The 13,051-nt window shown below is 49.6% G+C and overlaps 1 protein-coding gene across 3 annotated transcripts in view; it reads right to left on the bottom strand.

Moving 5' to 3' along the window:
• Nucleotides 1-1,268: 1,268 nt before the first annotated feature.
• Nucleotides 1,269-13,051, bottom strand: part of Vti1a (vesicle transport through interaction with t-SNAREs 1A) — a 351,036-nt gene continuing 339,253 nt past the window's right edge. For all 3 annotated transcript variants that reach the window (XR_004768934.1, XM_027407002.2, XM_027407005.2), the window contains one exon: nt 1,269-2,832. Coding sequence is in view for 1 of the 3 variants with exons in the window: in XM_027407002.2 (XP_027262803.1) it covers nt 2,739-2,832 (94 nt within the window). In the remaining 2 variants the exon portion in view is untranslated. The remainder of the gene's footprint in view (nt 2,833-13,051) is intronic.

A 13,051-nucleotide genomic window follows, 5' to 3' on the forward strand; every position in this document is an offset into this window, starting at 1 on the left:
TGATGAGGTTTTTGGAGCAGGCAGGCTTTTCCCCCTCTTTATTTCTTTACTTAATGATAACCCTCAATGGGCTTGCCCCGCATGGGACGGCCAGAGACGCACAATTTTGTTCACCATTAATTTCAGCCTTTGAAGCTCAGGGCTCAGAAGCAGGAGCAAAGCAAACCCCCCACCAAGCTGGTTCCAAAATAAGACAATCCAGCCTGCCTGAAACAGAATAGCAAATGGCCTCGCTCCCAGCCCAGGCCTGGGCGCTGACGTCAGGCCCACTGCATCTGCCGGCATCCGCCTTCAACACGGAACATTTAAAACTCTTTACAACTTAAGAGACTTTAATTAAATTGCTTTTGATTCTGAAGCGGGGTTGCATCGCTTTATTTATACTGTCCCAGAAACTGTTTAGTCTGCATGAATTTTATATGGCGAGGGCTTCCTCCTCTTCCTCCTCCTCCATGCTGTCATTTCATCTCCCCCCCCCCCACTTTTAAACAAAGGCTCCCAACTTCAGAAACAGTCAACAACTGAAAACTACATAATATGAACCTAGAACTGTGGACCCAGAGACACCTGCCTCAGGTTTGCATACTCTCTTCCTTCCCTTGTCAGGCAGGCAGGCAGGCAGGGAGGGAGGGAGGCAGGGAGGCAGGGTACTGCCCCAGCCCCAGCCCCAGCCCCAGGGCTCTGTGTTCTTCCCATGGCAGCAGGAGGACAGAGATGGTCAGGAGACTTTCTAAGTGGCCACTCTTTAGGGGAGGGGATGGAGCTGCTCTGTCCAAGGGTTATATGTTCACAGATTTCCACTCCCCAAATCACTGGCCAAAAGAGAACTCTGCAGAGAAAGCCATTGAGGGGTGAGTAGCAAAGGCCTCCTTTCTTCTCATTCATCCCCTCCTGTGCGAATGCGGGTTTCAGTGAGATATTTAGGGGCCACCAAGTGTCAGTGCTCAGCTCCACCCTGCTTGTCAGGTGACCTTGGGCAGAAGTAGCTGAGTGGAAGATGGGGGCAGGTGGAGCAGACAGCTTAGAACTCCGTATACCCTTAGTGGAGAAGCCCCATCTCCAAGGAGGCCACCAGAGGCGTTGGCAGAGGCTGGTGGCTGTCTCCTTGCTTTTGAATGGTTTCTTTCATACATCAGGATGCAACGAACTCGATTATCACAATTAAAGGTTCTTGCTGAGCTGGTCCCTTCAGCTGGCTTCCCGCCCATCTCCTCCACTGTCCCACTTTGTGCGCCCAAATCCCACCCTTTGGACACAGAGACTACACCTTTATTTACACAATAATAAATGATTTATCTGAACACATACAGGTGCTGGCCTGCTTCCACAAGCACAATTTCTCTGTCAGATTTTACATTTCCTGTCTATTCTATAATGGTTCTCTTCCGAGTGTGTGTGTGTGTGTGTGTGTGTGTGTGTGTGTGTGTGTGTGTGTGTGTGCGCATATGTGTGTGGTGGGGGGGACACACCAAGTACAACATGATCTTGCTCCACGAGCACAGGTGGTTAGCATTTTTTATGAAGAGAATAGGTTTGCTTTTAAGAATTCAAAGCTTCCAGTTACATTTAAAAAGATAGTACAGACCTGTAAAAGTGCCTATGAAGTCTTAAGAAAAACACATTTTGCTTCATGACTAGAGGGGAAATGACCTCATCTTGGGCAACTTTTAAACCTGATCACAAATGAACTCATTTTGAACACAATTCCTGGTTACCTCAGACAGAAAGAAAGGAAGAAAATCAAAAAGTGTGGTAGAGGTTTGAATGCAGAGAGAACCGAGGCAAGCTTTGCTACAGCTGTTAGTGAAACCCAAGCAGTTCTTTTGTAGCAGTCTGCAATTCTTCATTCTTTGAAAGGAGGTTAGTGGATACTTCCCACCAAGGATTTTTTTTTTTTTTTTTCTGGTGGACTGTACTGTAGGGCTCTTCCCTTTGCATACTTCACACCAGCACAGGAGTCCTGCTCATGCTGTCTGAAGGGGTGGAGAGAACCCTCTCAGACCTTATGGCTTCTGCTGACTGAGCTCATATTAGAACTGAGAAGATACAGAAATGCTTATACGGGCCAGGGATAATGAGGTCACAATTAAATACTGTGCTGATTCTCACACTGCCAGCCAATTCTGGAGAGTACGGAATTTGGGGGAAGGTGAGTAAATATTTCATACCAGGGAAAGTGCCAAGTGACACTGAATCAATTCTCTCTCTTTACAGTAAAGTTGCCTGGGCAGCATGGCTGTATTCGAATGCTGCAGAGGGCGTGGCTGACCTCTGGAACTTCTCACTGGTGCTGGGGTCTGATTTTTCTGGCATTTTATCCACGGACATCACAGAAAACCTTTCTGGTAAAGAGAGGTACGTGACACACAGAAGCTTCTGTGACGGAGTCATCGTGTCCTCTCTCAAACCGTGACCCCAGGCATGCCCACAAGGCAAGGAAGAATGTTAGCAAAGCTATTTTGGACAGCAGACAAAGTTACCTAAAGGCAAACAAGCATTCACCTTCACCTATAAAAACAACAAATCTGGGCAAAGACCAACCTCTGAAGGAAACCAACCCACATGCAGACAGGGACAGAGATATTTTTACACTCTCCACACTCCAGCTGAAGAGTGGTGAGGGAGAGACAGAGGGTCACTCGGGGCCTGTCAGCACACAAGAATGATTCATGTGACCATTTTGTCTTAATTACTCAGAACAAGACAAGATCACTGTTTATCAAGGGAGAGCAGATGCATCAATGTCCTTTGACAAAAAAAGTGATGGCCGTCAGGATGGTGATGACCACGATGATCCCCAGGATGACGAGGAGGATGCGGTTTTGGATGATTCTGTGGGAGAGAGAAGAAAAGTGCCGTGGATAAAAGAACAGCATTTTCACCAATACTGCCCAAGCCAGGCTGGCTAAAGAAACTACAGTCTGGCAGGTAGAGTTCGTGTGTGTACTATCACGAGCGCGCGCGCACGGGCACACACACACACACACACACACACACACACACACACACACACACACACACACACACACAGGTTCCAGGTCTATGAACAGCTCCACAGTGCTTGCAATCATTGGATGCTTACCAAAAAGCTAAGGGGAATCAAGAGCTTTCCAGGATTTGGGTACCATATAGCCTCTTTAAGTGATCAAGGGCCCGTGTGAGCATCTCTTTTTAATTTAGAATGTGAGACAAGCCTCCCCACCTTTTTTTTTTTTCTTCCAGTGTTTCCCCATGAGAGGAAAAGACTCCAAAGAAATATATGTCAGTGAGGTACTTACCTGACCAAAAACACCCCAGGAAAAGTGGGAGAGACTTAGCAAGGGGAGGAGAGGATTAAGAAGCAAGTGTCAAGCTTGCAGCTTAGGATGTGAAGCCGTCACCTGTCAGTATGGCTCATGGCTTCGTCAAGCCAGGAGGAAATGTTACACATGCTCCCTGGTGCAAAAAGATGGAAATGAGAGTCCTCAAGGTGCCTGGCAAGCGGCTGTGGGTGGGCTCTCTAGGGGATGCTGGTCCATCCCCCGGTCCAGCCCAGCCCTGTAGATGCTGACCTCAGAGGGACAAGCAGAGGAGACAGGCGCGCTGGATGCCTGCTGCGTGCTTCCGCTGAAGTGATTTCATAATTTGTTACCTCATTCGGAGAAAAGAGGTCGCACACCACAATGCTTTGTTGAGCCTTTCAAAAGGAACCTGGGTCAAACGGCCTCGCCAACGCTTGCTGCTCTCACAGAGCGCATGGAAATAGAAACTCAGAGGCAGAGGCTGTCTGTCTAGCTGGCTGCCCACCTGGCTTCAAGCCCTGCAGCAGAAATCCCACCTGCTCAGAGGCACACTCGGAGTCCTGTGACCTTCTATGCGCATGAGACCCTGGACAGGGTCTTCTATAGGGAGGGGTGTGTGGGGATGAGTCAGGCCTCCACCTGAGCATTTTGATACAAGAACCCACTTAGCGTCCCTGCAGCTAGGATGGAGGACGACATCAGGTTACGAGGTTTTGGTGGTATACTCCTCGCCCAGCCTTCCTTCTCCACAGATGGATGGATACCATCCCATTAGAGTGGTCCACTCCCCTGTGTCCCCTAACAGGCCAGGCTCCCTCTCTCCCTGACAGGTTACAAAATGATCGCCATTTGCTGACACGTCTTCCGAGAAACTGCTTTAGTGCCCATGCCCACTTTTCTCGCAGGAGATGAATGGTGTGCTCTGCTCCTCATTTATCACACGAGGCTCAGTGAAGATCTGTCTTGTTTGTTTCTTCTTGTCCTACTAGAAAGCCTGTGTCCGACATTAATTCTTCTGTGATGACAGCTAATTCAGACTTAACAGGCCATGTTTACCCAGGAGGCAGGAAGGGTTCTCTGTCCCACCCCATAAGTAAATAAGGACGGGACATCACAGTTTATTAAAGTGAAGCTAATTAGGAACACTGAGTGGTACCATTTAAAACTCGGGTTTTTTTTTTTTTTTTTTTTTCTCCTTTTCTCTGGAAGGCAGGCACGTCTTCAGGATGGTCCCCACGCACGGCTCTGTTTGCTGAAGTCATTGTTCAAATCTCTCTTTGCTACTGTCACCCATGTCAGATTTACAAAGCAGGTCAGCAGAACCGAGTCTCAGCAGTGAAACAGACCCAAAGCATAAAAACTTAACAAATTCTGCCGTAGGGAACCCGTGGTAGTGTCTCTTCTACAGTGTGGGTGATAGCTACCTTTTCTGTGGGAAGACAGTCCCAAACATCCAAGATGGGGGTTACTAGTTTAATCTGGACCACAGTAATAAAATAAGCACATGGGAGGCTCCAAATCTTGGCTTTCGCCTTCCGTGTGCACTGTGCCCACTGGTGTCCCCATTGCCAGCCCTCTCCTGCTCTGATCATATCTACCTGTAAAGAACAGGTAGGATTCACTTCTAAAGCGTGGACACAGTGTTGTGGCCAGCACTTGGGAGCAGGATGGAGAACTTAATGACAGAGTATGTCCCTGGGGACTGTAACCATCCCATTCTAAGGAGGGTATAGGAGAAATCTGGGTAAATTAAATCAGCAGAAAAATGTCAGGGTAGGAAACGATGGCAGTGAAAGCAGAAATGAGACCCTCAAAATGGAGCTCCCCACCACAGTGCCCCACCAGAGCAGCCCTGGCTCCCCACCACAGTGCCCTACCAGAGCAGCCCTGGCTCCTCTCTCAGAAGCTAGAGGAAAGACTGGCCATCCAGGCTCCCGGGTGTGTGCAAGTGGAAGACAATCACTGATTCTGTGCAAAGGGCGGCCAGCCAGACATTGGAGCTGAAGGGAGCAGAGGGCAGAGACAGCTGGACCAGTGAGGGCTGAATGTAAGCCTGACTGGCCAGGTGATCAACCCAGCTTTGGATTGCAAAGGACTTGGGCAAATATGTCTTTCTAGGGACAGAAAATGACCCACCTGAGTGGATGGGATTGAGCCGGCAGGGAGAGGGGGAAAGGCTGGCAGTGGCAGACCCCAGCTCTGAGGAAGCCTGGAGAACAGTCACTGGCCATGGCTGCTGGGCAAATCCTTATTGCTCTGGGCAACAGAACAGAATGCAGAATTGTAGAGTTGGGAGGAACCAGAAAAGCCAGCCAGGTCAAGGAGCTGCTAGTGAGCCAGGAAAGAAGTTTGGGGGCAGCCCCAGTAACTTGCTCTTAACTCCGGGTAAGGAGCCTTGATGTTCCACCAGGCCAGTAGCAAGCAGTCTTAATCTCCCTTTTGAAAATGCAAAGTGTGTTTACCCAGTAAATAATTTAAGAAAGAGTATACACTTGAAAGAAGACATCCACTGAACCAGCCAGGCTAAATCGCCTCCAGGCAGAAAGCCCCGCATTTGCATGCTGCATTCTATCAGTGAGCACACTGGCTTTAAAAGAATGCAGAGGCAAATTAAAAGGAATGTGGGCCCGAAACATCAAAAATTTCCCAAGTTTACATTATGAATCACAGCGCTGTTGATATAAGATGAATTAACCATTTACTTTGAGGTTAAACTCACACAGTATTATAGAAAATACTGATCCCTGTGTGGAACCCGGGGAGCGGTTAATCTCCTGTTGCCAGTCTCCTCCCCTTCTGGAAGCAGCTCCTGTGTGTGGCATGCGGCATGCGGAATCACAGAAGGCTGGTTCAAGCGAAAGGCAGGCAGCCACGGGACCTCGGGACCTCGGCATGAGGTGAGGGGTAGGGGACTGCAGAGGCTGGCACTCTTCAGAAGTCCAGGTTCACCTCTGCGCCAGCACTCGCTGCCCTGCCCTGGTCCTTGGTGTTGTGTATTGGCATGGGATTTGCTTTGGCCACTGAAACTCAGGCAGGAAAAAACAAAAACAAACAAACAAACAAAAAACCCCAGCAAGCGGTTGCTCCCATGAAGCAGTTGTCTTTCAGCTGCCCATCCTCTGGTGGGGAGGACTTCCTGTCTCACTATTTCGATGTACAGCCTGAACCTTGCAGGACACAGGACCTGGCCCCGGGGCCATCACCTGGACTATCACTACCCTGCGGCCTCTCCTGGGTCCACAGGGGACTTGTTCTAAGGTCATGAGGTCTAGGGCATAATCGCTGCCCCTTCTCAGTCAAGGGAAGGGCTACTTAAGTACAGTGAGGTGTGGGGTGCACACATCCCTGAAGTCATTATTCCTTCCTTGAAGATTAATTTTAGTCTCTTTATCTTCAAAAGTTGTTTTTGTTTTTTAAAATTTAAAATCACATTTCTTTGTCTGTTTATGCGTGTGCTCTAAGCTGTCCATGTGGAGGTCGGAGTGTGCTCTAAGCTGTCCATGTGGAGGTCGGAGTGTGCTCTAAGCTGTCCGTGTGGAGGTCGGAGGACAACTCAGGAATGAGGAACGGGCTCTTTGCTTCCATCCTGTGCAGCCCGGGGTCGAACTCACTTTAGCAGGTGTGGTGGCAGCGAGTGCCTTTAGCCGCTTAGTTGTCTTGCCAGCCCAAAGCTGGGCTCTTTCTGCATCTAACTGTTTAGAAATCTTCTCTCTGAAAAACAGGAGCCTCCTCAGCTGGGCCTGAGGCTGCTGTGCGCTCAGGAGCAATGGTGTCCACATGAGCTCTCAGCAAGCTGCCCAGGCCACTCTGCATCCCAAGAGTCACAGGTGAGGACTGGCAGCAACACCTCATGCCACCCCTGGCTCCACAGGTAGAACTGTGACCTAAGCAATGATGGGCAGTGCACTCCATTTCCCTGGCCACAGTGACTTGAGCCAGCCCAGCAGAGGCAGTCCCCGTCATTGTTGTGAAGGCTGGGTCACCCAGGCAGCTTGGGATGCCAGTGTTAGGCCTCCACCTGGGGCAGCCATTTTATTTTCATGAGGAAGCCGGCCTCAGAAACAAGCTGGCCCATGGAAGGGCAGACGACTAGGGCTGAAGGCACTTCTACAGCAAGCCACTCTTCCTTTGAACTTTGATTCATAGGAGAAAATAAATTAACTTCATTTTCAAGACTGTTTGATTCATGTCTTCTATTATTTGTAACCAAAAGGCACGTTCGGTTGAGTCACCATGTCTCCACACCGAGGCCTTGATCTACGGTAGCCTGTAATAAGGGCTTCCGGACCACGCTGGCTCGAGCTTGGATTTCCCTGCGCTTGGCTTCCCACTACACTAGCCACACAGGTGTCTGCTTTTCTGTTTCTGTGAAGTTTTCTCTGGTAGAAAGTGGCCCTTCCACAGCCTGAATCTCTTTTATCTTTTGTATCCCTCTGACACAGAGCTTGGCAGAGATGTTAAAAAAGAAGAAGAAGAAGAGGAGGAGGAGGAGCTTGTGCAGGGTGTGGCAATACAGGTAACCAAAGTTCTAGCTACTGTGAAGCAGAGGCGGGGGTGGGGGAGGGGGAGGTCACGTGAGCCTGAGAGACTGAGGTTTGAGGCCACCTGGGAGGCGAACTATGACCCCGAAGGTCTTCTTGTACACAAGAACAGTGTAAGGGTTAGCTACTCTCCACTGTCAGGTAAGGGTGCCCACAATACCGTCACCTGCTGGGGTGCTGGGGGCTGGCACACCCAGAACCATCACTTGGACCTGCCTTGGGTGGGCTTCACTTTGATTCCATAGGTAGAATATGACCTAGGCAAGCCCTACCAATTATAATTCTCCATTTCTTGCACAAACATGTGTTCAAAGACACCTAGACTGTACAGTCTGCTGGGGACTTCCCTAGAGAACCGAGAGAGAAGTACAGTCCCCCCACCACCACCATTGCTGGGTCTGATTGTAGGGCCAAGGGGAGCCTAGAGCTACTGAAGGCAACTCTAGTCACAGTGCTAGAGAGAAGCCTGTCTCTTGCCATTGGAGCACAGGGCCAAGGAACAAAGAAAAAGAGAGGAGCTCCTGAAGACCCCATGTCCATCCTTGGATCTGTCTGTGAGCCTGATACCTGAAGGGTCACATTTAAACTTCTCAGGAATAGACACACAATGGCCTTTTGATGTGGGGAACTTTAGTTAGTTGGGAATTTTCACTTTCACCCACACTGACTCATCCACCTGGAAGCTTATAAGGTAACCTCATTTGAAAGGAGAGTATTCCTTAAGAATCTCGAAACGAGATAGTCTGGTTTTCAGGTGGTCATGTGCCCTTGTGTCAACAGTATACACAGGGAGACACAGCAATAGTGTCATGGGAAGGTAGACAGGGACTGGAGCCATGCTACCACAAGCCGAGGAATGCCTGGACACCAGAAACTACAAGAGCCAGGGAAGACTGTGCTCTTTGAAGACAGCATGGTCCAGTAAACTTCTTGGCTTCAGACTTCAGGGTTCTGAAACTATTTAAGAAACTACTTGTGATGCTTGAAGCCACCGAGTTTAAGGCCCGTTGCTTTGGCAGCCCCTGACAATGATCAAGCCACCACATGGACCCCTGATCTTGCTTTGGGCATCATAGTGGTTTCCCATGGTCCCATTTCCTTCACCACTGCTTCCCTGCACCCTACAACGGATTTATCTCAGGTCCTGGGAGTATTCTCTGGAAGCTTTGTGTGCAGCCAGAGCACTTGGGGACTCCAGGACTCTGCATTCTTCCATCCCTGAATGAGAATTTCTTCAGGAGCAGAGTGAGCAGCTTCCCAGAGAGGTGGGAGCCATCCTACTCACCATTGGCCTAGGAGGCCTGAAACAGATAGGCTGGGCCGACCTTTCAAGCCATCCCCAGAAGTTCATCATTCACATTTGCTAACATCATTTGACATAGTCTATGATCTGAGAGCCCTGAGAAGGAACTCCAGAAGGACAGGTTTTGATAGATGGAGACACAAGCAAGCTCCCTAGCATGGAATCCAAGAACCAGGAGCTAGGATCTGAGTCCTGGCACAAATGGGCTCAGACCCCATTCACAAATTCTACAAGGCTTACTGGGGACCTGCAGACTTGTTCTGTAAAGGGCCAGATAGTAATCTTAGTAATTTGATAGAGCTGCCATAAGGTAAAATTCCTCAGACTTGCTAGAAATCTTTATCTTGCAGTTCTGGAGGTTATAAACCCAGACTGCGTCATTGCTGGCTCTCGACATCTCTGACTACACTCTTCTCTTCTGGTGGTTTGTGGTCAGTCTTTGAGGGTCCCTGGTTTATAGCTGCATCCTCTGCTCCCCACAGTCCTCCTTGTGTGGTGTTCTTTGTGTGTGCAAACCCATAGTCAAATTTTTATCTTTTATAACACCAGTTACACTGTATCAGGGCATGCCCTATTCTTGTATGGCCTCGCTTTAGCAAATGTCACAAGGAAGGTTCAAGGAAGGCCACATTCTGAGGTTTTAGAAGTTAGAGCTTCCACATGTGAAGTTGGATGCTCTCAGTCATGTGGCTAATCCAGGCCCTGACACACTTATTCAACTTTGCTCTTGATATAAATGAAGGTGAACTGTGTCACAGCAGAACTTCAGGAATATGTGAATTTGAATTCCATATGACCTTCTAGTAACAAAAATTATTCTTTTGGACCTTTTCAATCACATAAAATGTAAAACCATATCAGCTTGTGGGACACAGAAATGGGCAGTGTGCTGGATCTGCACCGTTGTTGCTTTGCTTTGCTCCCCTTCAAGCCCAAAGCTACTGAGACACGCCCCCTCCACTGAGACACGCCCCCTCTCAGCTAGAGAACACAGGAGCGCCACACTCAACAAGTGCATCTGAAGAAGACAGGGAACCCAGAGTCCCTACCACATGTGAGCTCTGCACTACAATGAGCAATCAGAGACAGAGGGCTGCCAGCAAAGGCAGTAATTAGAGGTGCGCCAGGGCCAGGGCGATTTGTCCTGTGCCCACGATCCTGGTTTGACCTGGAGTGACCTGGAGCAAGCTACTCCATGACACTTGGCTTTCAGTTTCTTCCCAAACAATGCCAATCAACTCATCAGCCACCAGGGGTAAGAGCATCAGCTTGTTAAGGATGTTCAGGCACTTTGAGAGGTAAAGCCCTTTAATGTATGTGCAGTTGACAAATAACTCTGTAAAAGGAGGTGCCATTTCAGGGCAAATGAGAGGTTCCAGTGCCAGAGACTGGAAAGCTGCTGGGAAGCTTCCAGGGGCTGGTGGGGAGTTTGTTGCCTGCTCAGCTCACTGGGCTGTTGCTCCCTCAGGTTGCTATCTAGTGGGGCCTCATGTTGACAGTCTCCCCAGCAGGGCTGAGCCTTGTCTCCAAGGTGGGAGCATCAACATCAAAAGGGAAGGAGACTGTCCCATTGGCTGGCTCGGGGATCCCTCCCCAGCCCGGGAAAGCAGCCAACAAGTACCTGTCAGACACACTGATAAGTCCAAGGGGTTTTGATCAGTGATGTGTAGCTACATCAAGCTCTGCATTGCCAAATGTGTACATCAGATTGCAGCCTGGGTGCCACGGCCACTGCCATTCTTAAATATGGACTTGGTGACAGCAGGAGGCCTGGAGAGCAGCTTTGCTGGCTACCAGTTTCACATAGGATCAAGGCAGCTTGCTTCCATCAAAGGATTTGGAAAGGACTTGAAGAGAATTAAATAACAACACCACGGAAAGGCAAGGTGTGTGCAGTCCCTTCCAGGCTTGCAGACTGCTGGAGTTGGCAAAGGTCTTTGGGTCTAGGCGTAGATTCCTCATGTTGGAGAGGAGAGAGCAGTGAAGCCTGAGAGGTCAGAGGCCGTGTCCAAGGTAAACTCTTTGGGGCCCAGGACCAGTCTTGTTTAATGGGGACACTCCTCCTCACCAGAGGAGGCTGGTGCTACCCACCCTGTGTATGAGTTACTTACAGAGAACTTAATCTGGGCTTTCGGTTTCAGAGGATTGGAGGCTGTGAAGGCAGAGCAGAGGCAGAGAGAGGTGTGGTGGCTGGAAGAGCCCCTAAGAGCTCGCAGTGTGAACCACAAGCAAGCAGCAGAGATAGCGAAGGGGGAAGGGATGGTGAGAGGTGGTAAAACCTCAAAGCCCTGGTGGCACACTACCTCTAGCAAGGCCACATATCAATAGTGCCACCAACGGAGAACCCAGTGTCCACAGGCCAGAGCCTATGGGGGACATTCCCATTTAAGCCACCACATCCATGTCTACACACAACAGCAACCCGGATCTTGTCATCAGTCCCCACCCCCACATGATCTGAAGAGCGCTGTGGGGTGCCTGGAAACAGGAGTCTCACACTCCAGGCTGGGGCTGGGAGAGAAGGTAACTTGTTCATGAAACACAGACTGCCCAGTTTATTAGACCTCCTGGCAGGGCTGTCAGTTTAGAGCAGATTGTCACCTGTTTCTGAGCCAGCATGAGTTTCTCCATACCCACAGACCTGATGTTGGAATCCTGCAAGGGAGTGTCTGAGGGGTGTGCTACCCACACTTGGTCCCTGAGAAGCAACCTTCCTGCTCTCCTGTCTGGCAACGCTCAGCTCCTTGCTCCTCAGACTCCATCTGTTTGGAGAGTGAGCATTACCTAATCTACAAAATCTCACATTTTAAGTATTGGCAATGAAATTGACACTTTGTTGAACCGGGTGGCCTAACAAAGCACCCCTGCAGGGCAGACAGAATGTGTAGGCCTTCTTTGAGACTCCTAAAGATGACTGAGAATAAAACCAGGAAGGTGGGGACGCTGTGTAGGAGTCCTTCTTACCCTCTTGGAGAAGGGAGGCCCAGCCCTCCTGACCCTGTAGCTCTCAGAAGCCAGAGGGTCAGTCTGTGTGCAAGCACCAGTAACCTGGTCCTTCACTGAAAGTATCCAAACTTCGTTCCAAATCAGCTTTTAACGACCATGCCAAAGGCCAGGGAGAGGTCTACAGCTCTCACAAACCAGCCAGTCTATCGTTTGCAGACACAAGGTCATAAGAAGCACAGGCAGAGGTCATGCCCAGACTGCACACCAGCAGCCCCTTTGACCTTCACACAGTCTTGGCTTGGAGAAGGGCAGCTGGTGATTTCCAATAGCAGACTGTCCACCTTCTATGAAATGTGCTAAAAGGGCATCTCTACTGACACTGAGGAGATAGAAAGTTTGCAGGATTTCCTCTGCTCACAGTCTGTTGAGAAATCCATGTCCCTGTTTCTCCATTTCTAAAGTAACAGTAAATACAAGGAGACCCAGACATCTTTGAGGATTGGTGCCTAGGCCCGAGACTTGATGCAAGGGAAGAAACTAAGCTGTCAGGAGCCTAGCTGCTTCTGCACACTCTGCAGCCCCGTGTTTGCTGCACCACGCTGGAACCGAACACCAGTGACAAATCAGAAGGATGTATTGTGGGACCCAGCTGAAGGCAGCTGGCTAGGTGCAAAAGCCAGCCCTTGGCTATTATTCTTTGGAGACTCAGCCCTCCAGCTCCCTAGCTTTCATTTTCACAAAGGAGGATGAAATCTAAACCTCCATTGCCTAGTAGATGACTAGATGGGTTCTAATAGACACTGGCAGACTTGTTGAAGGTCCAGCTGACAGAAAGGGCTTGCTGAGAAGCCTGAGGACCAAGGTGTGAGGGTGTGTGTGGTGTGGGCATGGGTCCATTGTGCCTTTTGGAAACACTAGAGTCTCCTTGACAGCAGCCTAGCCTGGATTGGATATTCACTCCAGTTCTTGAGCGGGCACTG

This window comes from Cricetulus griseus, chromosome 3 (assembly GCF_003668045.3).
Source record: "Cricetulus griseus strain 17A/GY chromosome 3, alternate assembly CriGri-PICRH-1.0, whole genome shotgun sequence".
NCBI lineage: Eukaryota > Metazoa > Chordata > Mammalia > Rodentia > Cricetidae > Cricetulus > Cricetulus griseus.